Consider the following 27,666-nt stretch of genomic DNA (forward strand, 5'->3'; position numbering starts at 1 on the left):
AAAGAGCGAGAGAGAGGTTTTTTTCCTACCATTTGGATGAGTCTCTCCTGGATTCTGTTCAGTGTTGTTCTCAGTCGGCTGCTGATCAGACCCAGACCTGATGACTCATACTGCAGAAGACACACAAAGTCACTTTAAATTTACGCACACACACAATCTAACCACAATCTTAGGGATAGAATAGAGATTAGAGAGAGAAAAAATTGCTATATCTTCTCAGTTTGGGAGCATTGTGAACGACTCTGCCATCTCTCTAGCAGTTAAGAGCGTTTTGACAGTAACCGAAAGGTCGCTGGTTCGATTCCTGAGTATAAAAATCTGCTGTTCTGCCCTTGAGCAAGGAAGTTAACCCCCAACAACAACTGCTCCCCGGGTGCCGATGACCCGCACCTCTCTGATTCAGAGGGGTTGGGTTAAATGCTGAAGACACATTTCAGTTGAATGCATTCAGTTGTACAACTGACTAGGTATCCCCCTTTCCTTTCACTCTTCACATTACCATGACAGAGTAGGGGCCTGTAGCTAGTCTCACACCACATTACAATGACAGAGTAGGGGCCTGTAGCTAGTCTCACACCACATTACCATGACAGAGTAGGGGCCTGTAGCTAACCACATTACCATGACAGAGTAGGGACCTGTAGCTAGTCTCACACCACATTACCATGACAGAGTAGGGACCTGTAGCTAACCACATTACCATGACAGAGTAGGGGCCTGTAGCTAACCACATTACCATGACAGAGTAGGGACCTGTAGCTAACCACATTACCATGACAGAGTAGGGGCCTGTAGCTAGTCTCACACCACATTACCATGACAGAGTAGGGACCTGTAGCTAGTCTCACACCACATTACCATGACAGAGTAGGGGCCTGTAGCTAACCACATTACCATGACAGAGTAGGGACCTGTAACTAGTCTCACACCACATTACCATGACAGAGTAGGGGCCTGTAGCTAACCACATTACCATGACAGAGTAGGGACCTGTAACTAGTGTCACACCACATTACCATGACAGATTAGGGGCCTGTAGCTAACCACATTACCATGACAGAGTAGGGGCCTGTAGCTAACCACATTACCATGACAGAGTAGGGGCCTGTAGCTAGTCTCGAACCACATTACCATGACAGAGTAGGGACCTGTAGCTAACCACATTACCATGACAGAGTAGGGACCTGTAGCTAACCACATTACCATGACAGAGTAGGGACCTGTAGCTAGTCTCACACCACATTACCATGACAGAGTAGGGGCCTGTAGCTAACCATATTACCATGACAGAGTAGGGACCAGTAACTAGTCTCACACCACATTACCATGACAGAGTAGGGACCTGTAGCTAGTCTCACACCACATTACCATGACAGAGTAGGGACCTGTAGCTAGTCTCACACCACATTACCATGACAGAGTAGGGGCCTGTAGCTAGTCTCACACCACATCACCATGACAGATTAGGGGCCTGTAGCTAACCACATTACCATGACAGAGTAGGGACCTGTAGCTAGTCTCACACCACATTACCATGACAGAATAGGGACCTGTAGTTAGTCTCACACCACATTACCATGACAGAGTAGGGGCCTGTAGCTAACCCCATTACCATGACAGAGTAGGGGCCTGTAGCTAACCACATTACCATGACAGAGTAGGGGCCTGTAGCTAACCACATTACCATGACAGAGTAGGGACCTGTAGTTAGTCTCACACCACATTACCATGACAGAGTAGGGGCCTGTAGCTAACCCCATTACCATGACAGAGTAGGGGCCTGTAGCTAGTCTCACACAACATTACCATGACAGAGTAGGGACCTGTAGCTAGTACACCACATTACCATGACAGAGTAGGGACCTGTAGCTAGTACACCACATTACCATGACAGAGTAGGGACCTGTAGTTAGTCTCACACCACATTACCATGACAGAGTAGGGGACCTGTAGCTAACCACATTACCATGACAGAGTAGGGACCTGTAGCTAGTCTCACACCACATTACCATGACAGAGTAGGGGCCTGTAGCTAACCCCATTACCATGACAGAGTAGGGGCCTGTAGCTAGTCTCACACAACATCACCATGACAGAATAGGGACCTGTAGCTAACCACATTATCATGACAGAGTAGGGGTGTAGTCTCACAATTACCATGACAGAGTAGGGGCCTGTAGCTAGTCTCACACCACATTACCATGACAGAGTAGGGACCTGTAGCTAGTCTCACACCACATTACCATGACAGAGTAGGGGCCTGTAGCTAGTCTCACACCACATTACCATGACAGAGTAGGGACCTGTAGCTAGTCTCACACCACATTACCATGACAGAGTAGGGGCATGTAGCTAACCACATTACCATGACAGAGTAGGGACCTGTAGCTAACCACATTACCATGACAGAGTAGGGGCCTGTAGCTAGTCTCACACCACATTACCATGACAGAGTAGGGGCATGTAGCTAACCACATTACCATGACAGAGTAGGGACCTGTAGCTAACCACATTACCATGACATAGTAGGGGCATGTAGCTAGTCTCACACCACATTACCATGACAGAGTAGGGGCCTGTAGCTAGTCTCACACCACATTACCATGACAGAGTAGGGGCATGTAGCTAGTCTCACACCACATTACCATGACAGAGTAGGGGCCTGTAACTAGTCTCACACCACATTACCATGACAGAGTAGGGGCATGTAGCTAGTCTCACACCACATTACCATGACAGAGTAGGGGCCTGTAGCTAGTCTCACACGACATTACCATGACAGAGTAGGGGCATGTAGCTAGTCTCACACCACATTACCATGACAGAGTAGGGGCCTGTAACTAGTCTCACACCACATTACCATGACAGAGTAGGGACATGTAGCTAGTCTCACACCACATTACCATGACAGAGTAGGGGCCTGTAGCTAGTCTCACACAACATTACCATGACAGAGTAAGGGCCTGTAGCTAGTCTCACACCACATTACCATGACAGAGTAGGGACCTGTAGCTAACCACATTACCATGACAGAGTAGGGACCTGTAGCTAGTCTCACACCACATTACCATGAGAGAGTAGGGGCCTGTAGCTAGTCTCACACCACATTACCATGACAGAGTAGGGGCTTGTAGCTAACCACATTACCATGACAGAGTAGGGGCCTGTAGCTAGTCTCACACCACATTACCATGACAGAGTAAGGGCCTGTAGCTAGTCTCACACCACATTACCATGACAGAGTAGGGGCCTGTAGCTAACCACATTACCATGACAGAGTAGGGACCTGTAGCTAGTCTCACACCACATTACCATGACAGAGTAGGGACCTGTAGCTAACCACATTACCATGACAGAGTAGGGGCCTGTAGCTAACCACATTACCATGACAGAGTAAGGGCCTGTAGCTAACCACATTACCATGACAGAGTAGGGGCCTGTAGCTAGTCTCACACCACATTACCATGACAGAGTAGGGGCCTGTAGCTAGCCTCACACCACATTACCATGACAGAGTAGGGACCTGTAGCTAGTCTCACACCACATTACCATGACAGAGTAAGGGCCTGTAGCTAACCACATTACCATGACAGAGTAGGGACCTGTAACTAGTCTCACACCACATTACCATGACAGAGTAGGGGCCTGTAGCTAACCACATTACCATGACAGAGTAGGGACATGTAGCTAGTCTCACACCACATTACCATGACAGAGTAGGGGCCTGTAGCTAACCACATTACCATGACAGAGTAGGGGCCTGTAGCTAGTCTCACACCACATTACCATGACAGAGGAGGGGCTTGTAGCTAACCACATTACCATGACAGAGTAGGGGCCTGTAGCTAGTCTCACACCACATTACCATGACAGAGTAAGGGCCTGTAGCTAGTCTCACACCACATTACCATGACAGAGTAGGGGCCTGTAGCTAGTCTCACACCACATTACCATGACAGAGTAGGGACCTGTAGCTAACCACATTACCATGACAGAGTAGGGGCCTGTAGCTAGTCTCACACCACATTACCATGACAGAGTAGGGGCTTGTAGCTAACCACATTACCATGACAGAGTAGGGGAATGTAGCTAGTCTCACACAACATTACCATGACAGAGTAGGGACCTGTAACTAGTCTCACACCACATTACCATGACAGAGTAGGGACCTGTAGCTAGTCTCACACCACATTACCATGACAGAGTAGGGACCTGTAGCTAGTCTCACACCACATTACCATGACAGAGTAGGGGCCTGTAGCTAACCACATTACCATGACAGAGTAGGGGCCTGTAGCTAGTCTCACACCACATTACCATGACAGAGTAAGGGCCTGTAGCTAGTCTCACACCACATTACCATGACAGAGTAGGGGCCTGTAGCTAACCACATTACCATGACAGAGTAGGGACCTGTAGCTAGTCTCACACCACATTACCATGACAGAGTAGGGACCTGTAGCTAACCACATTACCATGACAGAGTAGGGGCCTGTAGCTAACCACATTACCATGACAGAGTAAGGGCCTGTAGCTAACCACATTACCATGACAGAGTAGGGGCCTGTAGCTAGTCTCACACCACATTACCATGACAGAGTAGGGGCCTGTAGCTAGCCTCACACCACATTACCATGACAGAGTAGGGACCTGTAGCTAGTCTCACACCACATTACCATGACAGAGTAAGGGCCTGTAGCTAACCACATTACCATGACAGAGTAGGGACCTGTAACTAGTCTCACACCACATTACCATGACAGAGTAGGGGCCTGTAGCTAACCACATTACCATGACAGAGTAGGGACATGTAACTAGTCTCACACCACATTACCATGACAGAGTAGGGGCCTGTAGCTAACCACATTACCATGACAGAGTAGGGGCCTGTAGCTAGTCTCACACCACATTACCATGACAGAGGAGGGGCTTGTAGCTAACCACATTACCATGACAGAGTAGGGGCCTGTAGCTAGTCTCACACCACATTACCATGACAGAGTAAGGGCCTGTAGCTAGTCTCACACCACATTACCATGACAGAGTAGGGGCCTGTAGCTAGTCTCACACCACATTACCATGACAGAGTAGGGACCTGTAGCTAACCACATTACCATGACAGAGTAGGGGCCTGTAGCTAGTCTCACACCACATTACCATGACAGAGGAGGGGCTTGTAGCTAACCACATTTACCATGACAGAGTAGGGGCATGTAGCTAGTCTCACACCACATTACCATGACAGAGTAAGGGCCTGTAGCTAGTCTCACACCACATTACCATGACAGAGTAGGGGCCTGTAGCTAGTCTCACACCACATTACCATGACAGAGTAGGGACCTGTAGCTACACATTACCATGACAGAGTAGGGGCCTGTAGCTAGTCTCACACCACATTACCATGACAGAGTAGGGGCTTGTAGCTAACCACATTACCATGACAGAGTAGGGGAATGTAGCTAGTCTCACACAACATTACCATGACAGAGTAGGGACCTGTAACTAGTCTCACACCACATTACCATGACAGAGTAGGGGCCTGTAGCTAGTCTCACACCACATTACCATGACAGAGTAGGGGCCTGTAGTTAGTCTCACACCAGATTACCATGACAGAGTAGGGACCTGTAGCTAGTCTCACACCACATTACCATGACAGAGTAGGGACCTGTAGCTAGTCTCACACCACATTACCATGACAGAGTAAGGGCCTGTAGCTAGTCTCACACCACATTACCATGACAGAGTAGGGACATGTAGCTAGTCTCACACCACATTACCATGACAGAGTAGGGACAAGTAGCTAGTCTCACACCACATTACCATGACAGAGTAGGGACCTGTAGCTAACCACATTACCATGACAGAGTAGGGGCCTGTAGCTAGTCTCACACCACATTACCATGACAGAGTAGGGGCCTGTAGTTAGTCTCACACCACATTACCATGACAGAGTAGGGACCTGTAGCTAGTCTCACACCACATTACCATGACAGAGTAGGGGCCTGTAGCTAGTCTCACACCACATTACCATGACAGAGTAGGGACCTGTAGCTAGTCTCACACCACATTACCATGACAGAGTAGGGACCTGTAGCTAGTCTCACACCACATTACCATGACAGAGTAAGGGCCTGTAGCTAGTCTCACACCACATTACCATGACAGAGTAGGGGCCTGTAGCTAGTCTCACACCACATTACCATGACAGAGTAGGGGCCTGTAGCTAGTCTCACACCACATTACCATGACAGAGTAGGGACATGTAGCTAGTCTCACACCACATTACCATGGATTCACAGCTAATTTCAACACTTCTGTGCTGTTTCGGTATATAATACACACATCTGTGTCCAATATGGCTGGGAAAAGCCTGCTTTAACGTGTTCATTTACACCTCTGCTTGGCAGATATAAATGCCAGGAAAAATGCAAAGCAGGGCTCACTTGCAAAAAAACACATTCAAATCTCTAGTGACCTATGTGGTAAAATGAAAGGTTGATAAACAATATATATTTGCCAATTAAATGTATCCGTCCGTGTCTGAACCAATATTCACCATTACCAAAAAAAGTGTTGTTTCGATAAACTGAGGTGAAAGTGACAATAGAGAACAAAAGTGTCTAGAACAACCCCCAAAACATTTAGTGAGAAAATAGACGGAAAACACCAAAGCTGTTTCTATTGTAGGTAACCCAGAACATAGAATTGTTGACACATCATACTTTATGACTGAGGCCTGGGCTCAATATGAGTGCAGTCAACCATTACCATATCCAGAAATGATCTGGGTTTTTCCACCAGGCAGACAGACAGACAGTCAATTCAAACGGAAAATAATGGTCAAATTTGAGTTCTGACGCCGGTGGCTTTGTGACTAAGGCCAGGATGGTGCTTTTACCCTTTCGAATATTAATATCACTCATTACTCAGGAAATGGGGGGCTGTATCAACCTCATCTCAATGCTCATGGTATTATAAGCCATCCATAGATCACAATAACAGCGTATACGTGCATATACACTACCAGTCAAAAGTTTGGACACATCTACTCATTCAAGGGTTTTTCTTTATTTTTATTATTTTTTACATTGTAGAATAATAGTGAAGACATCAAAACTATGAAATAACACATATGGAATCATGTAGTAACCAAAAAAAAGTGTTAAACAAATCAAAATATATTATATATTTGAGTTTCTTCAAATAGCCACCCTTTGCCTTGATGACAGCTTTGCACACTCTTGGCATTCTCTCAACCAGCTTCACCTGGAATGCTTTTCCAACAGTCTTGAAGGAGTTCCCACATATGCTGAGCACTTGTTGGCTGCTTTTCCTTCACTCTGCGGTCCGACTCATCTCAAACCATCTCAATTGGGTTGAGGTCAGGGGATTGTGTAGGCCAGGTCATCTGATGCAGTACTCCATCACTCTCCTTCTTGTTAAAATAGCCCTTACACAGCCTGGAGGTGTGTTGGGTCATTGTCCTGTTGGGAAAAAAATGATAGTCCCACTAAGCCCAAACCAGATGGGATGGCGTATCGCTGCAGAATGCTGTGGTAGCCATGCTGGTTAAGTGTGCCTTGAATTCTAAATAAATCACAGACAGTGTCACCAGCAAAGCACCCCCACACCATAACACCTCCTCCTCCATGCTTTACGGTGGGAAATACACATGCAGAGATCATCCGTTCACCCACACAGCGTCTCACAAAGAAACGGCCGTTGGAACCAAAAATCTCCAATTTGGACTCCAGACCAAAGGACACATTTCCATCGGTCTATTGTCCATTGCTCGTGTTTCTTGGCCCAAGCAGGTCTCTTCTTCTTATTGGTGTCCTTTAGTAGTGGTTTCTTTGCAGCAATTCGACCATGAAGGCCTGATTCACACAGTCCCCTCTGAACAGTTGATGTTGAGATGTGTCTGTTACTTGAACTTGAATTTGGGCTACAATTTCTGAGTCTGGTAACGCTAATGAACTTATCCTCTGCAGCAGAGGTAACTCTGGGTCTTCCATTCCTGTGGTGGTCCTCATGAGAGCCAGTTTCATCATAGCGCTTGATGGTTTTTGTGACTGCACTTGAAGAAACGTTAAAAGTTCTTGAAATTTTCCGGATTTACTGACCTTCATGTCTTAAAGCAGGGTTCTTCAATTCCGGTCCTGGAGGGCCGAAACACTTCTGTTTTTTATTTCTACCTGGTAGTTAATTGCACTCACCTGGTGTCCCAGGTCTGAATTAGCCCCTGATTAGAAGGAGAGGATGAAAAACAGAGGTGTTTCGGCCCTCCAGGACCGGAATTGAAGAACCCTGTCTTAAAGTAATGATGGACTGTCGTTTCTCTTTGCTTATTTGAGCTGTTCTTGGCATAATATGGACTTGGTCTTTTACCAAATAGGGCTATCTTCTCTATACCCTCCCTACCTTGTCACAACACAACTGATTGGCTCAAACGCATTAAGAAGGAAAGACATTCCACAAATTAACTTTTAAGAAGGCACAACTGTTAATTGAAATGCATTCCAGGTGACTACCTCATGAAGCTGATTAAGAGAATGCCAAGAGTGTGCAAAGCTGTCATCAAGGCAAAGGGTGGCTATTTGAAGAATCTCAAATATATTTAGATTTATTTAACACATTCTTGGTTACTACATGATTCCATATGTGTTATTTCATAGTTTTGATATCTTCACTATTATTCTACAATGTAGAAAGTAGTCAAAATAAAGAAAAACCCTGGAATGAGTAGGTGTGTCCAAACTTTTGACTGGTACTGTACATTTTCGGGGGGGGGGCTTTGAATGAGAGCCATATTGAACTGGAAACTAACGAGGAGCGGCAGAGTGATAGAGGCAGGAAGAGAGACAGTTGAAGAAGTAAAGGAAGAGTGAACCCAAAAGGGTGAGAGATGGAGGAGGAAACTGAGATGGAAAGGCAGAGAGAGAGAGGAGAGAAAATGAGAGAGAGACAGAGGAAAACAAGAGGAAAAAAGATGGGGAGAGCGAGAGAAAATACAGAGAGAGAGAGAGAGACAGAGAGAAATACAGGGAGAGAAAGAGAGAGAAAGGAGAGAGAGAGAGAGAAATACAGACAGAGAGGAGAGAAAGAGAGAGAAAGAGAAAATACAGAGAGAGGAGAGAAAGAGAGAGAGAGAGAAAAATACAGAGAGAGGAGAGAGCAAATACAGAGAAAGGAGAGAGATAGAAAATACAGAGAAAGGAGAGAAAGGAGAGAGAGAAATACAGAGAGAGGAGAGAAAGAGAGAAAGGAGAGAGAGAGAGAGAGAGAGAGAAATACAGAGAGAGGAGAGAGAGAAAATACAGAGAGGAGAGAGAGAGAGAAAGGAGAGAGAAATACAGAGAGAGAGAAAATACAGAGAGGAGAGCAAGAGAGAGAGAGAGAGAAATACAGAGAGGGAGAAAATACAGAGAGTGGATAGAAAGAGAGAGAAAGGAGAGAGAGAGAAATACAGAGAGAGCGAAAATACAGAGAGGAGAGAAAGAGAGAGAAAGGAGAGAGAGAGAGAAATACAGAGAGAGAGAAATAGAGAGAGAGAGAAATGCAGAGAGAGAGACAAGGAGAGAAAGAAGATGGGGAGAGAGAGAGAATATAGAGAGAGGAGAGAAAGAAAGGAGAGAGAGAGAGAGAGAAATACAGAGAGAGAGAGAGAGAAATACAGAGAGAGAGAGAAATACAGAGAGAGATAAATACAGAGAGAGAGAAGGAGAGAAAATAAGTGCAGAGAGAGACAGAGACATATAGAAATGCAGAGAGAAAGAAAGAAGGTGAAAACAAGGGATGCCCTGTCAAGGTGCAATGCGACTCCTGTCCTGTCCCTGGACCCCCTGAGGAGAAGCCAGTCAGGACCCAGGAAGCAGAGCAGCAGCAGAGCCTCATCCACTCTGGCATGTGACAGCCATTTTGTTGACATCATTACCAGCTCCCCCGGGGTTTATTAGTCACACATCCAGTGGCTTGTGAGAGTATTCACCCCCCTTGGCATTTTTCCTATTCGTTGCCTTACAACCTGGTATTAAAATTGATTTTTTGGGGGTTTGTATCATTTAATTTACACAACATGCCTACCACTTTGAAGATGCAAAATATTTTTTGGGGTGAAACAAACAAAAACTAAGACAAAAAAACAGAAAACTTGAGCGTGCATAACTATTCACCCCCCTACAAAGTCAATACTTTGTAGAGCCACCTTTTGCAGCAATTACAGCTGCAAGTCTCTTTGGGTATGTCTCTATAAGCTTGGCACATCTAGCCACTGGTATTTTTGCCCATTCTTCAAGGCAAAACTGCTCCAGCTCCTTCAAGTTGGATGGGTTCCGCTTGTGTACAGCAATCTTTAAGTCATACCACAGATTCTCAATTGGATTGAGGTCTGGCCTTTGACTAGGCCATCCCAAGACATTTAAATGTTCCCCTTAAACCACTCAAGTGTTGCTTTAGCAGTATGCTTAGGGTCATTGTCCTGCTGGAAGGTGAACCTCCGTCTCAGTCTCAAATCTCTGGAAGACAAACAGGTTTCCCTCTACAATTTCCCTGTATTTAGCGCCATCCATCATTCCTTCAATTCTGACCAGTTTCCCAGTCTCTGCTGATGAAAAACATCCCCACAGCATGATGCTGCCACCACCATGCTTCACTGTGGGGATGGTGTTCTCGGGGTGATGAGAGGTGTTGGGTTTGTGCCAGACATAGCGTTTTCCTTGATGGCCAAAAAGCTTAATTTTAGTCTCATCTGACCAGAGTACCTTCTTCCATATATTTGGGGAGTCTCCCACATGCCTTTTGGCGAACACCAAACGCATTTGCTTATTTTTTTCTTTAAGCAATGGCTTTTTTCTGGCCACTCTTCTATAAAGCCCAGCGGAGTGTACGGCTTAAAGTGGTCCTATGGACAGATACTCCAATCTCCGCTGTGGAGCTTTGCAGCTCCTTCAGGGTTATCCTTGGTCTCTCTGTTGCCTCTCTGATTAATGCCCTCCTTGCCTGGTCTGTGAGTTTTGGTGGGCGGCCCTCTCTTGGCATGTTTGTTGTGGTGCCATATTCTTTCAATTTTTTAATAATGGATTTAATGGTGCTCCGTGGGATGTTCAAAGTTTCAGATATTTTTTTATAACCCAACCCTGATCTGTAGTTCTCCACAACTTTGTCCCTGATCTGTTTGGAGAGCTCCTTGGTCTTCATGGTGCCGCTTGCTTGGTGGTGCCCCTTGCTTAGTGGTGTTGCAGACTCTGATATCATGTGACACTTAGATTGCACACAGGTGGACTTTATTTAACTAATTATGTGACTTTCATTTCACTTCACCAATTTGGACTATTTTGTGTATGTCCATTACTGAAATCCAAATAAACATCAATTTAAATTACAGGTTGTAATGCAACAAAATAGGAAAAACGCCATGGAGGATGAATACTTTTGCAAGGCACTGTAGTCCCACGCACACTGAGCGCTTCCTTTAGCGAAAGCTTTAGCTGCTAAAATAGCCTCAGAAGAGTTTTAACGTGATAACGAAACAATGTTGTTTTTACAGGGGCAGAAAACTGTTACTCTTTGTGGCCTATCCGTAAGAAAATAGATTAAAGGTGAGCGAAAGAGGGGGGGAAGAAGAGAGGTGGAGTAGAAGTGTCAACTGAAGGAATACAGTACTGAAGATTAATACAGAACAGTTAGCACCTCAGTGTCCCTTATCTTAGTGAAAAGACAAGTTAGCACCTCAGTGTCCCTTATCTTAGTGAAAAGACAAGTTAGCACCTCAGTGTCCCTTATCTTAGTGAAAAGACAAGTTAGCACCTCAGTGTCCCTTGTCTTAGTAAACAGACTAGTTAGCACCTCAGTGTCCCTTATCTTAGTGAACAGTCTGAAAATATCTGTAACAATGCAATGTTTTCGAGGGTGACTTGTTCTGAAAACACTAATTAATTCTAACTCCATTAGAACACTATAAGCACCAATACAGTGCTCTCTCATACATTGGATCAACAAAAAGCAATCTCAGGTGATTTCAGCTACAGCCCCATGACCATTTCCCATGAGTGATGTGTGTATGAGAGGTGGAACATAGAAGCAGTCCCCACATACAGATAATTCAGTGGTAAATAATATATAAGATAACATATGAGAAACATAGAACACATTCACATTAGGGACACTAATGAACATAATGCAAGTCTGTCACGTACAACAACATGTCTATAATGTATGGTTGTGTAGAACTGTACAAGACCCTCAGGGCCAGTTTCCCGGACACAGGTTACGACTAGTCCTGGACTAAAAAGCATGGTCAATGAATAATCTCCATTGAAATAGCTTTTTAGTATTTTTCCGTACCATATCGTTGCGGCCGAAGAAGGCGTAGACAGCATACAGGTAGTAATCAAACAGCTGGGAAACACAGTGGACGGCTTCAAAGGCTATAGGCTTCAGAATGTTCATCATCTGCATGTATTTTCCTGTATGGGAAAGATTAGAAAGGCATATTATTATATATGTTATTATATATGTTATTATATATGTTATTATATTATTATATATGTTATTATATATGTTATTATATATGTTATTATATACTATTAGATATGAAATAACAAAACAATTGATATCAGTTAAACAGTTATCAACAGAAAGGTTAAAAAAGCTCCTCTCAAAAACTACTAGCCTGGCATATTAGATACTTGGAAATTCAGTTTGGATCTTTCATATCTAAAAAAGTTACAAAAGCAATTTATCCAAAACCCTAGTGTCATCTTTTTGGGGGATTTGAATGGGATAAATTAAAATGTTTGAATGTAACTTTTAAGAAAATATCCCCTGGGCGATTTACAGTACATGATTGATATGAATGTGATCAGAATGCAAAAAAATTGACATGACGTTTGACATCAGCACTGCACCAAATGAGAACACGTATAATGTGATTAAACAACTGATTTACTCTCTATTCACCACTATCAGATGTCCTGGGACGTAAAGGCTCTCAACTGTTCATCATATCCAAATAAAGGGTCTCAACTGTTCATCATATCCAACTAAAGGCTCTCAACTGTTCATCATATCCAAATAAAGGGTCTCAACTGTTCATCATATCCAAATAAAGGGTCTCAACTGTTCATCATATCCAACTAAAGGGTCTCAACTGTTCATCATATCCAACTAAAGGGTCTCAACTGTTGATCATATCCAACTAAAGGGTCTCAACTGTTGATCATATCCAACTAAAGCAGACAGCATTGTAGCTGGGGTAACATTAGGTCCCAGGATTCCCATAGTAATATAATCCAAGATGTTTTAAGTCAATCATAATCGAATAGTGATTTATCATAATAATAAATCGCCCAGCCAATGGAGCATTTACATGTACTCTGAGGGGATGGAATTTGATTTCAGAAAAAGGTAATAAAATGAATAGCTACAGAGCACAGCGCTGTAACAAGTTTACCATTGAATCAGAACTGATTAAATAGCCACTCGCCTTTTTGAGCTGAGACCGGCACTTTCTCACTTTATCTTTCTGAGAACGGTAGAACCCTGTCATCTAACCTTTCAGAGCACTATTGAAACAGAAATCCAGATGAGGATTTATTTCACATTAAGTGATGTGGAAAAAGTTTGATTTCATGTGCTCCAATGGTATACTGTACATTTTCTATTTTACATATTATGTTTTAAATCATACATGTACTATTATACATCTGAAATGCAAAAAAATAAATTAAAACGAATTTACAACACTGTAAGTGAACTGCGCTGGTCATTTAGAATGTGGTTTAGAAACGTAATTAAATTCAAATCAGATAAAAACACGAGTGAAAAACAGAGATTTCTTCACAAACTAGGAGCCTTAACTACCTCGCTTATTATAATGACATTTCTTCCTCTCCAATCAAATCAAATCAAAGAGGGGTTGCATTTCGAGCAGGAAGCAAAATTGACGGTGAGGCCCGACACCTCACAACTGACGTCAAACAGACATTTACATTTCACTTAAGAAATGAAAGGTCACTGGGGTTTGGCATGGATAATGACAGGCTAATGACGGCAGGTACAGGCCAGTCACACCACCAGGTAGCCTTGGGAATAGGGTCCTGGTTCCTCCCATTCTTAATGAGCGATGAGCTTGTTAATTGGTGCCGTTATCAAGGTCTACGGAGGGAGAGGGGTCACCACGGTCATCACTTAGTGTCTTGGATGTTTCTGGGAGGTGAGAGAAGAGGAACAGAGGAGAGGAGAAGATTACTCACCGACCAGGCGGATCACATTGAGGGTTGTGTTGGTCAGGATGGGCGCATTGGCGCCCTTGTTAAGACTGTAGTCTGACTTCTTCCTGCTGCGCAGAGAGAAGGGGAGAAGGGAGGCGCTGATTAGTGAGAGAGGAGAGGCGTGAGGGCGGGACAACAAGACAGCGGTTCAGGTTCATAACCCTGAGGCTCGGTGGTTGAGCCCAGACATAGACAGTGCTTCAGGTTCATAACCCTGTGGCTCGGTGGTTGAGCCCAGACATAGACAGTGCTTCAGGTTCATAACCCTGTGGCTCGGTGGTTGAGCCCAGACATAGACAGTGCTTCAGGTTCATAACCCTGTGGCTCGGTGGTTGAGCCCAGACATAGACAGTGCTTCAGGTTCATAACCATGTGGCTCGGTGGTTGAGCGCAGACATAGACAGTGCTTCAGGTTCATAACCCTGTGGCTCGGTGGTTGAGCCCAGACATAGACAGCTGTTCAGTTTCATAACCCTGAGGCTCGGTGGTTGAGCCCAGACATTCATTCGTAAAATCTCCTTAATTTATCAATTAAGAGGCGTGACACGAGAGGGCTAAAGACGTAGCTAAACGAGGGTTGAGGCGGTGGTGAACCGCTGATCTTACAGAACTAGCCCCCTGACTAACGATGCAACTGCATCTACCACCATTCATTAGAACATCTCTAATTGCTGGACATGTTCGTGGCCTTCCAGCAGCCCTTCAATTAGCCAGAGATTCCTTCTGATATATTGGGAAATGAGCATGTTAGAGGCTTAGATCAGTACAACACACTGGGGAGAATGCAGACCTTGCAGGCACTGTGTTCTGCTTCCTGTAGTGAACCCAAGGCAATCGCCACACAACATGCATGGAAATCAATAACTGTGTGTAATGTCAATGTACATCATCAATTCATTCATTCCTACATCCGTTCTTAATGAAGAGCTTTTGAATAAGTAAACGTGGTTTTTGCCCCCTGCTGCACATCTGGCACTCTCACGCAATTAGCTGCCATATTGTAGCATGCAGTCACATCCACAGTCTTGCCACTGATTTACTGCAGAATCTCCCCTCCTCTCTGTTAACGAGAGAACAATGGGAGGGTGTGTGTGTGTGTGTGTGTGTGTGTGTGTGTGTGTGTGTGTGAAGTAGTCGTTTTTCCAGTGGGAGGAAATGTATTTGAATGATCTGTTACAAAACGGCTTCATTGAAAGCTTAATGAAATACTGTAGAAGATGACGATTTGAGAACATTTTCACATGGGGATGAAAAGCCTCTTGGTAATTCATCCTGTTTTAATGATTGTGTTTATCAAACATGGGATTTGAGTGCTATTAAGTAAGGGGAGGGTAAAAGAGAACGTTTCATTGTGTAGACAAAGAACTTGATGCAATTGTGCCAACGTCGATGGGTTATGTAGGGGTGAGCTAAACATATATATTGAGACGCCTATTCTAAATATGTAGCCAATATATGCATTTTAATTGCCCTTTCTGCCACGATATACACTTGTCCTTATTCCAGAAAGCCCACCAGATATACCCTGGCATTATGTGGCTGAGCCATGATGAGAAACTGAAATCGTTTTTTGTCCACTGTGTATTTCCGTTTGCAGAATTTTCAGATAAAGCATGGAATAATTAAATTCTACAAATATTTAGCTCCTATTTGGCAAATGGCACGTATGTAAACTACCGTTCAAAAGTTTGGGGTCACTTAGAAATGTCCTTGTTTTCGAAAGGAAAGCAAACATTTTTGTCCATTAAAATAACATCAAATTCATCAGAAATACAGTGTAGACATTGTTAATGTTGAAAATGGCTATTGTAGCTGGAAATGGCTGATTTTTAATGGAATATCTACATAGGCGTACAGAGGCCCATTATCAGCAACCATCAGTCCTGTGTTCCAATGGCACGTTGTGTTTGCTAATCCAAGTTTATCATTTAAAAAGGCTAATTGATCATTAGAAAACCCTTTTGCAATTATGTTAGCACAGCTGAAAACTGTTGTGCTGATTAAAGAAGCAATAAAACAGGCCTTCTTGAGACTAGTTGAGTATCTGGAGCACCAGCAATTGTGGGTTCAATTACAGGCTCAAAATGGCCAGAAACAAATAACTTTCTTCTGAAACTCGTCAGTCTATTCTTGTTCTGAGAAATGAAGGCTATTCCATGCGAGAAATTGCCAAGAAACTGAAGATCTTGTACAACGCTGTGTAATACTCCCTTCACAGAACAGCGCAAACTGGCTCTAACCAGAATAGAAAGAGGAGTGGGAGGCCCCGGTGCACATTAGTGTGTCTAGTTTGAGAAACAGACGCCTCACAAGTCCTCAACTGGCAGCTTCATTAAATAGTACCCGCAAAACACCAGTCTCAACGTCAACAGTGAAGAGGTGACTCCGGGATGCTGACCTTCTAGGCAGAGTTGCAAAGAAAAAGCAATTTCTCAGACTGGCCAATAAAAATAAAAGATTAAGATGGGCAAAAGAACACAGACACTGGACAGAGGAAGATTGGAAAAAAGTGTTATGGACAGACGAATCGAAGTTTGAGGTGTTCGGAGCACAAAGAAGAACATTTGTGAGACGCAGACCAAATGAAAATATGCTGGAGGAGTGCTTGATGCCATCTGTCAAGCATGGTGGAGGCAATGTGATGGTCTGGGGGTGCTTTGGTGGTGGTAAAGTGGGAGATTTGTCCAGGCTAAAAGGGATCTTGAAGAAGGAAGGCTATCACTCCATTTTGCAACGCCATGCCATACCCTGTGGACGCCGCTTGATTGGAGCCTATTTCCCCCTACAACAGGACAATGACAAAAAGCACAGCTCCAAACTACGCAATAACTATTTAGGGAAGAAGCAGTCAGCTGTTGTGGGAGCAGCTTGACCGTATGGTATGTAAGAAGTGCCCATCAAGCCAATCCAACTTGTAGGAGGTGCTTCAGGAAGCATGGGGTGAAATCTCTTCAGATTACCTCAACAAATTGACAACTAGAATGCCAAAGGTCTGCAAGGCTGTAATTGCTGCAAATGGAGGATTATTTGACGAAAGCAAAGTTTGAAGGACACAATTATTATTTCAATTAAAAATCAATATTTCTAACCTTGTCAATGACTACATTTCCTATTCATTTTGCTATATTTCCTATTCAAACTCATTTAATGTATGTTTTCATGGAAAGAAATTACATTTCTAAGTGACCCCAGACTTTAGTACGGTGGTGTATATAGATTGTGTGTAGGCCTGTTTTACACTTGGATATTGTCTTTGTGCCAGACTGGGTCCAAATGCCTTCTGTTTCATTTTTCAGGATTTATATTTTTGGATTTTTTTGGGGTATTCTTTTTACTGCTCTAGGGATATAATTATTGCTTGGATAACCTTATCTACTATTATGTATTGATTTATTTTTCACTTTATGTGGTGCGTACTGCACAGAACACCGGAAGAATTATCACTGAATTATTGTAATGTTTGTTTATGTGTCAGTTAATCCCATAAGGGATGGGTTGCCAACTGGCGATTTGACACGAAAATAAAATGTCATTCATTCATTCATGCAGCTGTTTCAACCCTACACTGAGAGAAAAAATTATGACAATTCCTTCAAAATGATGTATATAATGCATGTATCTTTCCACTTATAGATGTTCATCATACATTAACTACTAGCATAGTTTGTGAGAACTTGACCAGTAAACTCGCGGGATATGACATCATCACATTGTGACCTTTGACCTGACCTCTTGAGAGGGATGTCTCCGGTCTGCTCGTCCACGTAGTCCTGTTTGAGTTCATCAGGGACGTCACTGTCACTGTCGTAGTCCTGGTACACACACCTCTCCAGCTCATCTGACTCACACTGCAGAGAGGGAATAACACAGTAACAATACCATTCAAATATAGCCATTTAGAAAAGGTTTACATATATATTAACAATATGATCATTTCTATGCTTTCATCACTGTCGTAGTCCTGGTGCACACTCATCTCACTTCTAGGCAAATCCCCGCCTTATCTTAGCTCATTGGTCACCATAGCAACACCCATCTGTAGTATGCGCTCCAGCAGGTATATCTCACTGGTCATCCCCAAAGCCAACACCTCCTTTGGCTGCCATTTCTTCCAGTTCTCTGCTGTAAATGACTGGAACGAACTACAAAAATCTCTGAAGCTGGAGACACTTATCTCCCTCATTAACTTTAAGCATCAGTTGTCAGAGCAGCTTACCGATCACTGTACCTGTACACAGCCCATCTGTAATTAGCCCACCCAACTACCTCATCCCCATATTGTTATTTACATTGTTAATTATTTTGCTCATTTGCACCCCAGTATCTCTATTTGCACATCATCTTCTGCACATCTATCACTCCAGTGTTAATACCAAATTGTAATTATTTTGCACTATGGCCTATTTATTGCCTTACCTCCATAACTTACTACATTTGCACACACTGTATATAGATTTTCTATTTTCTATTGTGTTATTGACTGTACGTTTTTGTTTCTCCCATGTGTAGCTCTGTGTTGTTGTTGTTTTTATCGCACTGCTTTGCTTTATCTTGGCCAGGTCGCAGTTGTAAATGAGAACTTGTTCTCAACTGGCTTACCTGGTTAAATAAAGGTGAAATAAAATAAAATAAAAGTGGGGGGGAAATAATCATATGGTCATTCAGAGAAAGAGTTATAATTGCTGATGATTTAGAAGCATTTATTACATTTTAGTCATCTAGCAGACTGTTTAAGGGGAACTGAAGTGTTTAAGCTCCTCTTAAACAGTTCAGTTCACCTTAAAAAGTTTAGTTCAGTCCCCTTAAACAGTTCAGTTATGTTCCCCTTAAACAGTTCAGTTAAGTTCCTCTTAAACAGTTTAGTTTAGTTCAGTTCCACTTAAATTGTTCCCTTAATAAACAGTTCAGTTCCCTTAATAAACAGTTCAGTTCAGTTTACATTTACATTTTAGTCATTTAGCAGACGCTCTTAATAATATAATAATATGCCATTTAGCAGACGCTTTTATCCAAAGCGACTTACAGTCATGCGTGCATACATTTTTGTGTATGGGTGGTCCCGGGGATCGAACCCACTACCTTGGCGTTACAAGCTCCGTGCTCTACCAGTTGAGCTACAGAGGCTCTTATCCAGAGCGACTTACAGTTAGTGAGTGCATACATTTTTCATACTGGCCCCCCGTGGGAATCGAACCCACAACCCTGGCGTTGTAAGCGCCATGCTCTACCAACTGAGCTACAGGAGGCCCTTAATAAACAGTTCAGTTCCCTTAACAGACAGTTCAGTTCCCTTAATAAACAGTTCAGTTCCCTTAACAGACAGTCCAGTTTCCTTAATAAACAGTTCAGTTCCCTTAATAAACAGTTCAGTTCCCTTAATAAACAGTTCAGTTCCCTTAACAGACAGTTCAATTCCCTTAACAGACAGTTCAGTTCCCTTAATAAACAGTTCAGTTCCCTTAATAAACAGTTCAGTTCCCTTAATAAACAGTTCAGTTCCCTTAATAAACAGTTCAGTTCCCTTAATAAACAGTTCAGTTCCCTTAACAGACAGTTCAGTTCCCTTAACAGACAGTTCAGTTCCCATAATAAACAGTTCAGTTCCCTTAATACACAGTTCAGTTCCCTTAACAGACAGTTCAGTTCCCTTAATAAACAGTTCAGTTCCCTTAATAAACAGTTCAGTTCCCTTAATAAACAGTTCAGTTCCCTTAACAGACAGTTCAGTTCCCTTAATAGACAGTTCAGTTCCCTTAATAAACAGTTCAGTTCCCTTAATAAACAGTTCAGTTCCCTTAACAGACAGTTCAGTTCCCTTAATAAACAGTTCAGTCCCCTTAAACAGTTCAGTTATGTTCCCCTTAAACAGTTCAGTTAAGTTCCTCTTAAACAGTTTAGTTTAGTTCAGTTCCACTTAAATTGTTCCCTTAATAAACAGTTCAGTTCCCTTAATAAACAGTTCAGTTCAGTTTACATTTACATTTTAGTCATTTAGCAGACGCTCTTAATAATATAATAATATGCCATTTAGCAGACGCTTTTATCCAAAGCGACTTACAGTCATGCGTGCATACATTTTTGTGTATGGGTGGTCCCGGGGATCGAACCCACTACCTTGGCGTTACAAGCTCCGTGCTCTACCAGTTGAGCTACAGAGGCTCTTATCCAGAGCGACTTACAGTTAGTGAGTGCATACATTTTTCATACTGGCCCCCCGTGGGAATCGAACCCACAACCCTGGCGTTGTAAGCGCCATGCTCTACCAACTGAGCTACAGGAGGCCCTTAATAAACAGTTCAGTTCCCTTAACAGACAGTTCAGTTCCCTTAATAAACAGTTCAGTTCCCTTAACAGACAGTCCAGTTTCCTTAATAAACAGTTCAGTTCCCTTAATAAACAGTTCAGTTCCCTTAATAAACAGTTCAGTTCCCTTAACAGACAGTTCAATTCCCTTAACAGACAGTTCAGTTCCCTTAATAAACAGTTCAGTTCCCTTAATAAACAGTTCAGTTCCCTTAATAAACAGTTCAGTTCCCTTAATAAACAGTTCAGTTCCCTTAATAAACAGTTCAGTTCCCTTAACAGACAGTTCAGTTCCCTTAACAGACAGTTCAGTTCCCATAATAAACAGTTCAGTTCCCTTAATACACAGTTCAGTTCCCTTAACAGACAGTTCAGTTCCCTTAATAAACAGTTCAGTTCCCTTAATAAACAGTTCAGTTCCCTTAATAAACAGTTCAGTTCCCTTAACAGACAGTTCAGTTCCCTTAATAGACAGTTCAGTTCCCTTAATAAACAGTTCAGTTCCCTTAATAAACAGTTCAGTTCCCTTAACAGACAGTTCAGTTCCCTTAATAAACAGTTCAGTTCCCTTAATAAACAGTTCAGTTCCCTGAACAGACAGTTCAGTTCCCTTAATAAACAGTTCAGTTAAGAGCTCAATACAACATGATGAGAAGATGTTCTTATTGTTATCCTCTCAACTGTAATAACAGCAACCAGTAATGTCAGGTAACTGAAATGCCATTGTAAACACATAAAGCTGAGAGTGAAGGCACAGGTTTCAAACTCATTCCATGGAGGGCCGAGTGTCTGCAGGTTTTCGCTCCTCCCCACACCTGGTTGTCTAGAGCTTAATTGAAAGGAAAAACCAAAAACCTGCAGACACTAGGCCCCTCCATGGAATCAGTTTGACACCCCTGCTATAAGGTATACAACTCTCTCTCTCTCTGTATGGTGGGAGTAATATGTTGGCACAATATTGCCATTCTCCAGAAGTAAAAAGATAAATATTACTTCTAAAAGAGTCCAGTGCACTTGTATGCAAGCACATTTCCATAAAGGTTTATGTCACTTCATAAAAGCTAGACTATTATTTCATTAATATCAGTGTGCTACCACTCAGAGCTCTCCAAAGGACAACACCCAATGCCCATATAAATATATTCTTTATTTTTCATTACAGTAGCGGCTCATATTAAATATAATTAAATGTCAAGCGCATCAAAGCGTTAAGCACCACTGCAGCGGGTGTAAACTCTTGAGTCCATACCGACACGGTCCCCTCCATAAAACTCATGTTACGACCCTGACGTGACTGTTAGGGCGACTATAAACCACTTAACGTCCCCACATGATAACATCCGACTTAATCACTGCTCCTATTTATTTCCAGATTTGCAATAACTCAGTGTGACGCACGGTGATGACACGTGCTACCTGGGGAACTAATGGGATTAATATGAATGCCTGGTGAGATCTGACGGAATGGCAGCAGGCGTTATGAAGAAGGATCAGTGGATGGTGATACAACATTCTGGTGGAGAGATGTAACAGAACTCTAACGCATGTAATGGACAAGTCCTACTGAGCATAATGGACGCCGGGCGTTGACCAATGTGTGTGGCAGACAGGGAGTTACGGAATATGTCACCTTCTGATTGAAATAACCTTAACTCACCCCTATAAACAAAGCTGCTGGTGCTTACAAACTGCTTCATTCTCCTTGACAAACAGCATACACAATATACCAGCCACAGGACTAGCATCTACAAACACGTAATACATCTGGAACTAGGATGAGGCACCGTGGTGGTTTGACATTGCAGACTGATCTACAAATCACCTTCCATCATAAATAACTGCTCATAATTATTTGTAGATCAGTCAGTCAGTCACAATTTACCCACAATGCATTACAGATTTGATGATCTCAAACATGGCCACTGCTTACTCCATTGGAGGCCAGCACGTCCTCAGTCTCCTCGTTGTCGATGTGCCTCTCAAAAGGGTTCCCCTCCTGGCTGAAGTGCTCAAAAAGAGACAGGACTTCCTGGTCCTGGCTGGACAACACCTGTCTATTGGGAGACACTGAGGGGGACCGGTACTGACCCAAGAACTTAAACTCCTGCAGGGAGAGAGAGAGCAGAGGGAGAGACACGCTTAGGAATGCATCCCAAATGGCACGCTATTCCACCATAGGGCACTATATAAAAATCTAAAAAGCAGTGCACTACACAGGAAATAGGGTGCCATTTGGGACGCATCCTTAGATTGAATAGAGAGAGGTGCAAAGAGTGAATACAGGGTAAAGGGCCGCCCACACCAAGGATGATAACTAAACTCAGCAAAAAAAGAAATGTCCCTTTTTCAGGACCCTGTCTTTCAAAGATAATTAGTAAAAATCCAAATAACTTCACAGATCTTCATTGTAAAGGGTTTAAACACTGTTTCCCATGCTTGTTCAATGAACCATAAATAATTAATGAACATGCACCTGTGGAACGGTCGTTAAAACACTAACAGCTTACAGACGGTAGGCAATTAAGGTCACAGTTATGAAAACTTAGGACACTAAAGATGCCTTTCTACTGACTCTGAAACACACCAAAAGAAAGATGCCCAGGGTCCCTGCTCATCTGCGTGAACGTGCCTTAGGCATGCTGCAAGGAGGCATGAGGACTGCAGATGTGGCCAGGGCAATAAATTGCAATGTCCGTACTGTGAGATGCCTAAGACAGTGCTACAGGGAGACAGGACGTACAGCTGATCGTCCTCGCAGTGGCAGACCACGTGTAACAACACCTGCACAGGATCGGTACATCCGAACATCACACCTGCGGGACAGGTACAGGATGGCAACAACAACTGCCCGAGTTACACCAGGAACGCACAATCCCTCCATCAGTGCTCAGACTGTCTGCAATAGGCTGAGAGAGGCTGGACTGAGGGCTTGTAGGCCTGTTGTAAGGCAGGTCCTCACCAGACATCACCGGCAACAATGTCGCCTATGGGCACAAACCCACCGTCGCTGGACCAGACAGGACTGGCAAAAAGTGCTCTTCACTGACGAGTCGCAGTTTTGTCTCACCAGGGGTGATGGTAGGATTCGCGTTTATCGTCGAAGGAATGAGCGTTACACCGAGGCCTGTACTCTGGAGCGGGATCGATTTGGTGGTGGAGGGTCCGTCATGGTCTGGGGCGGTGTGTCACAGCATCATCGGACTGAGCTTGTTGTCATTGCAGGCAATCTCAACGCTGTGCGTTACAGGGAAGACATCCTCCTACCTCATGTGGTACCCTTCCTGCAGACTCATCCTGACATGACCCTCCAGCATGACAATGCCACCAGCCATACTGCTCGTTCTGTGCGTGATTTCCTGCAAGACAGGAATGTCAGTGTTCTGCCATGGCCAGCGAAGAGCCCGGATCTCAATCCCATTGAGCACGTCTGGGACCTGTTGGATCGGAGGGTGAGGGCTGGGGCCATTCCCCCCAGAAATTTCTGGGAACTTGCAGGTGCCTTGGTGGAAGAGTGGGGTAACATCTCACAGCAAGAACTGGCAAATCTGGTGCAGTCCATGGGGAGGAAATGCACTGCAGTACTTAATGCAGCTGGTGGCCACACCAGATACTGACTGTTACTTTTGATTTTGACCCCCCCTTTGTTCAGGGACACATTATTCAATTTCTGTTAGTCACATGTCTGTGGAACTTGTTCAGTTAATGTCTAAGTTGTTGAATCTTGTTATGTTCATACGTGTTAAGTTTGCTGAAAATAAACGCAGTTGACAGTGAGAGGACGTTTCATTTTTTGCTGAGTTGATAACGATAACTATAACGATACATTTTTAAAAAATAGTTCTAATTCAAGTGAACAGGAGCGTTCACACTACAACGACAACTACAAAAACAGTGGAGAACGATAACGAGAGCTATCGTTTAGATCACTTTCAGAGCCATTTTTTGCCTGGCACTCCGATGATACAACATTGACAACCAATCAAAAGCACGTTCTATTGAAGCATTCTTGGTTGTAGGTGCACAAGGCTGCTCGGAGAGGAGAGAAGGCAGAACGCAAGGTAAACTTGCCTGAATAACTAGGCATGTGTGAGCATATTGGTAGCCACATTAATTATAGGAAGATTTCGGAGAATGATGATCCACGACTAACTGCGCATGAGAAGGCCATATTTTCCGATGGTAGGTCCCATCTGTTAATGGCGATACATCCTGACAAAATACATACTATGACTGGCCTGCTAATATGTCTTTCTGGACCTTGTAAACTGTTGAGAAAAGACCCATTACTGATCGAAATGGTTGCCTAATCAGGCCTATGCAAGATTATTATTATTTCAGAATGAAACATGCATTGAAAACGCAGAGCTTTTTAGCGGTTATTGAAATGGCATATTCAATATAGTTTACAGCCTAGACTAGAATTATTTACTCACAGAAGAAGAAAAAAAATGCATTATTGCATTATGTTGTTATAGCCTAGGTATGATTATTTTCTTGTCCCTAAAAAGTATTAGTAGTATTAGACCTAGTATTTAGCCAGTGGTGTAAAGTACTTAAGTAAAAATACTTTCAAGTACTACTTAAGTCGTTTTTTTTTTTATATCTGTACTTTACTATTTTTATTTTTGAAAACTTGTACATTTACTTCACTACATTCCTAAAGAAAATAATGATACTTTTTACTCCATACATTTTCCCTGACACCTAAAAGTACTCGTTACATTGATTGAATGCTTAGCAGGACAGGAAAATGGTCAAATTCACACACTTATCAAGAGAACATCCTTGGTCATCAACTGCCTCTGATATGGCGGACTCACTAAACACAAATGCTTTGCTTGTAAATTATGTCTGAGTGTTGGAGTTTGCCCCTGGCTATCCATAAATTTAGAAAACAAGAAAATGGTGCCGTCTGGTTTGCTTAATATAAGGAATTTGAAATGATTTATACTTGTATTTTTGATACTTAAGTACATTTGATCAATTACATTTACTTTTGATACTTAAGTATATTTAAAACCAAATACTTTTAGACTTTTACTCAAGTGGTATTTTACTGGGTGACTTTCACTTTTATTTGAGTCATTTTCTATTAACGTATCTTTACTTTTACTCAAGTATGACAATTGGGTACTTTTTCCACCACTGTATTTAGTTAATGAATGATGGGTTGCAAATGCTTCTAACTTAGGCTACACATCTCTAGTCTGTCTTCACAGTTCTCTCTGCGCATTTACGCACCTGGCCTCTCCACTGCCCCTCGGCTACAACTATTCCTCTTAGCTCTTGGAGTCCCAGGAAAACCTAGACTACAATAGCTTGTTGTACACTTAATTCAGGCATTTTATTTCCTACTTCTAGTCTATCGAGGAGAGATTCCAGCTTGCTCTTGCTTGCTGAATTTTAAATAAGGGAGTTTGAAAGGAGAGAGAGAGAGAGTACACGTGATGGTGCAAAATACACCATATGAGTAGCCTGCTAATGTACCTTTCTGGACCTTGTAAATCCATAACTGATCCAAATGGTTGCATGATCAGGCCTAGGCTATATGCAGTTATTTCAGCATGAAGCATTCAAAACAGGACTTTTGAGCTGTTATTCAAATTAGCCTACATCACAGCAGCATACAGCCCTAGACAATAATTTTGAATTCACTTGATAACAATAATACATTCCTCATTACACTGTGTTGTTGTAGCCTAGGTAGAATAATGTTTTAGTCTAAAAACGTAGGCCTAATCAATAGTGTCGCTTTCTGTGTCCGTGACTGCAGAGCGCAGCCTGGAGGAACGCACAGATGTGCCATTTCATAATCTGTTCACTTTCTTTCTTGCACTTTGCCAGGTAAATATTTATAGCCCTACTATTTAGCTAATGAATGGCCTAATATCTAGCTAATATTTAGCTTCTTACTCAGCTACACATCTCTAGCCTCTCTTCCAGCTGTTCCTGTGCGGAATAGGCTATAGACTACGCAAGCCTCTCTGCTATTCCTCTTCACATGAAATCCCAGGAAAAGCTATAGGCTACAAAGCTATAGGCTACAAAACTATAGGCTACAAAGCTATAGGCTACAAAACTATAGGCTACAAAGCTATAGGCTACAAAGCTATAGGCTACAAAGCTATAGGCAACAAAACTATAGGCTACAAAACTGTAGGCTACAAAGCTATAGGCTACAAAGTTATAGGCTACAAAACTATAGGCTACAAAACTATAGGCTACAAAGCTATAGGCTACAAAACTATAGGCTACAAAGCTATAGGCTACAAAGCTATAGGCTACAAAACTATAGGACATTTACAGTATTTTTTGAATTGTTATACTAGGCCCAATAGCCTTTTTTGTGGAGAGAAGCTAAGTTTGCTCTTGCTAATTGCTAAATGTAAAATAAGCCTAGGTCAAATGACATATAGATCAGGACATATAGATGAGCACAGCGAAAAATAAGATCCAAAAGATTTAACAATCAATAGAAAAATTGAAATCACTTGCAAACCACTTGCGCAACGAGGCAAGCCATTACATGATGTAAAAGATGTGCAGGCTAAACAGCATTTGCTGTTGAATAGCTACATTTAAATATGAGTTTCTACATTCTTTTGTATTACATGTGCATTGAAGTACAGTGCCTTCAGAAAGTGTTACAGGTTGAATTAAAAATGGGTTAAATATATTTTATCTCACCCATCTACACACAATACCCCATAATGACAAAGTGAAACATGTTTTTAGAAATTTTTGCACATTTTTGAAAATTAAATACAGAAATATCTCATTTACATAAGTATTCACATCCCTGAGTCAATTCATGTTAGAATCAACTTCGGCAGCGATTACAGCTGTGAGTCTTTCTGGGTAAGTCTCTAAGAGCTTTGCACACCTGGATTGTACAATATTGGCACAATATTATTTTTACAATTCTTCAAGCTCTGTCAAGTTGGTTGTTGATCATTGACAGCCATTTTCAAGTCTTCCCATAGATTTTCAAGATGATTTAAGTCAAAACCGTAACTAGGCCACTCAGGAACATTCAATGCCGTCTTGGTAAGCAACTCCAGTGTATATTTGGCCTTTTTGCTGAAAGATG

The 27,666-nt window shown here is 42.7% G+C and overlaps 1 protein-coding gene and 2 non-coding genes across 3 annotated transcripts in view; all 3 read right to left on the reverse strand.

Moving 5' to 3' along the window:
• LOC121586746 (syndetin-like) overlaps nt 1-27,666 on the reverse strand; it is a 291,135-nt gene that overhangs the window by 93,586 nt on the left and 169,883 nt on the right. The window contains exons 18-22 of the mRNA XM_041903695.2: nt 22,507-22,680; nt 18,003-18,121; nt 14,256-14,341; nt 12,346-12,467; nt 30-110 (exon numbers count right to left, since the gene is read on the reverse strand). Coding sequence (XP_041759629.2) covers nt 30-110; nt 12,346-12,467; nt 14,256-14,341; nt 18,003-18,121; nt 22,507-22,680 — 582 coding nt within the window. The remainder of the gene's footprint in view (nt 1-29; nt 111-12,345; nt 12,468-14,255; nt 14,342-18,002; nt 18,122-22,506; nt 22,681-27,666) is intronic.
• Nucleotides 19,446-19,521, reverse strand: trnav-uac. Its single transcript has one exon. It is a non-coding gene; the product is annotated as a tRNA-Val (tRNA).
• On the reverse strand, nt 20,481-20,556 carry trnav-uac. The gene has a single exon. It is a non-coding gene; the product is annotated as a tRNA-Val (tRNA).

This window comes from Coregonus clupeaformis, chromosome 17, assembly GCF_020615455.1.
Source record: "Coregonus clupeaformis isolate EN_2021a chromosome 17, ASM2061545v1, whole genome shotgun sequence".
Taxonomy (NCBI): Eukaryota; Metazoa; Chordata; class Actinopteri; order Salmoniformes; family Salmonidae; genus Coregonus; species Coregonus clupeaformis.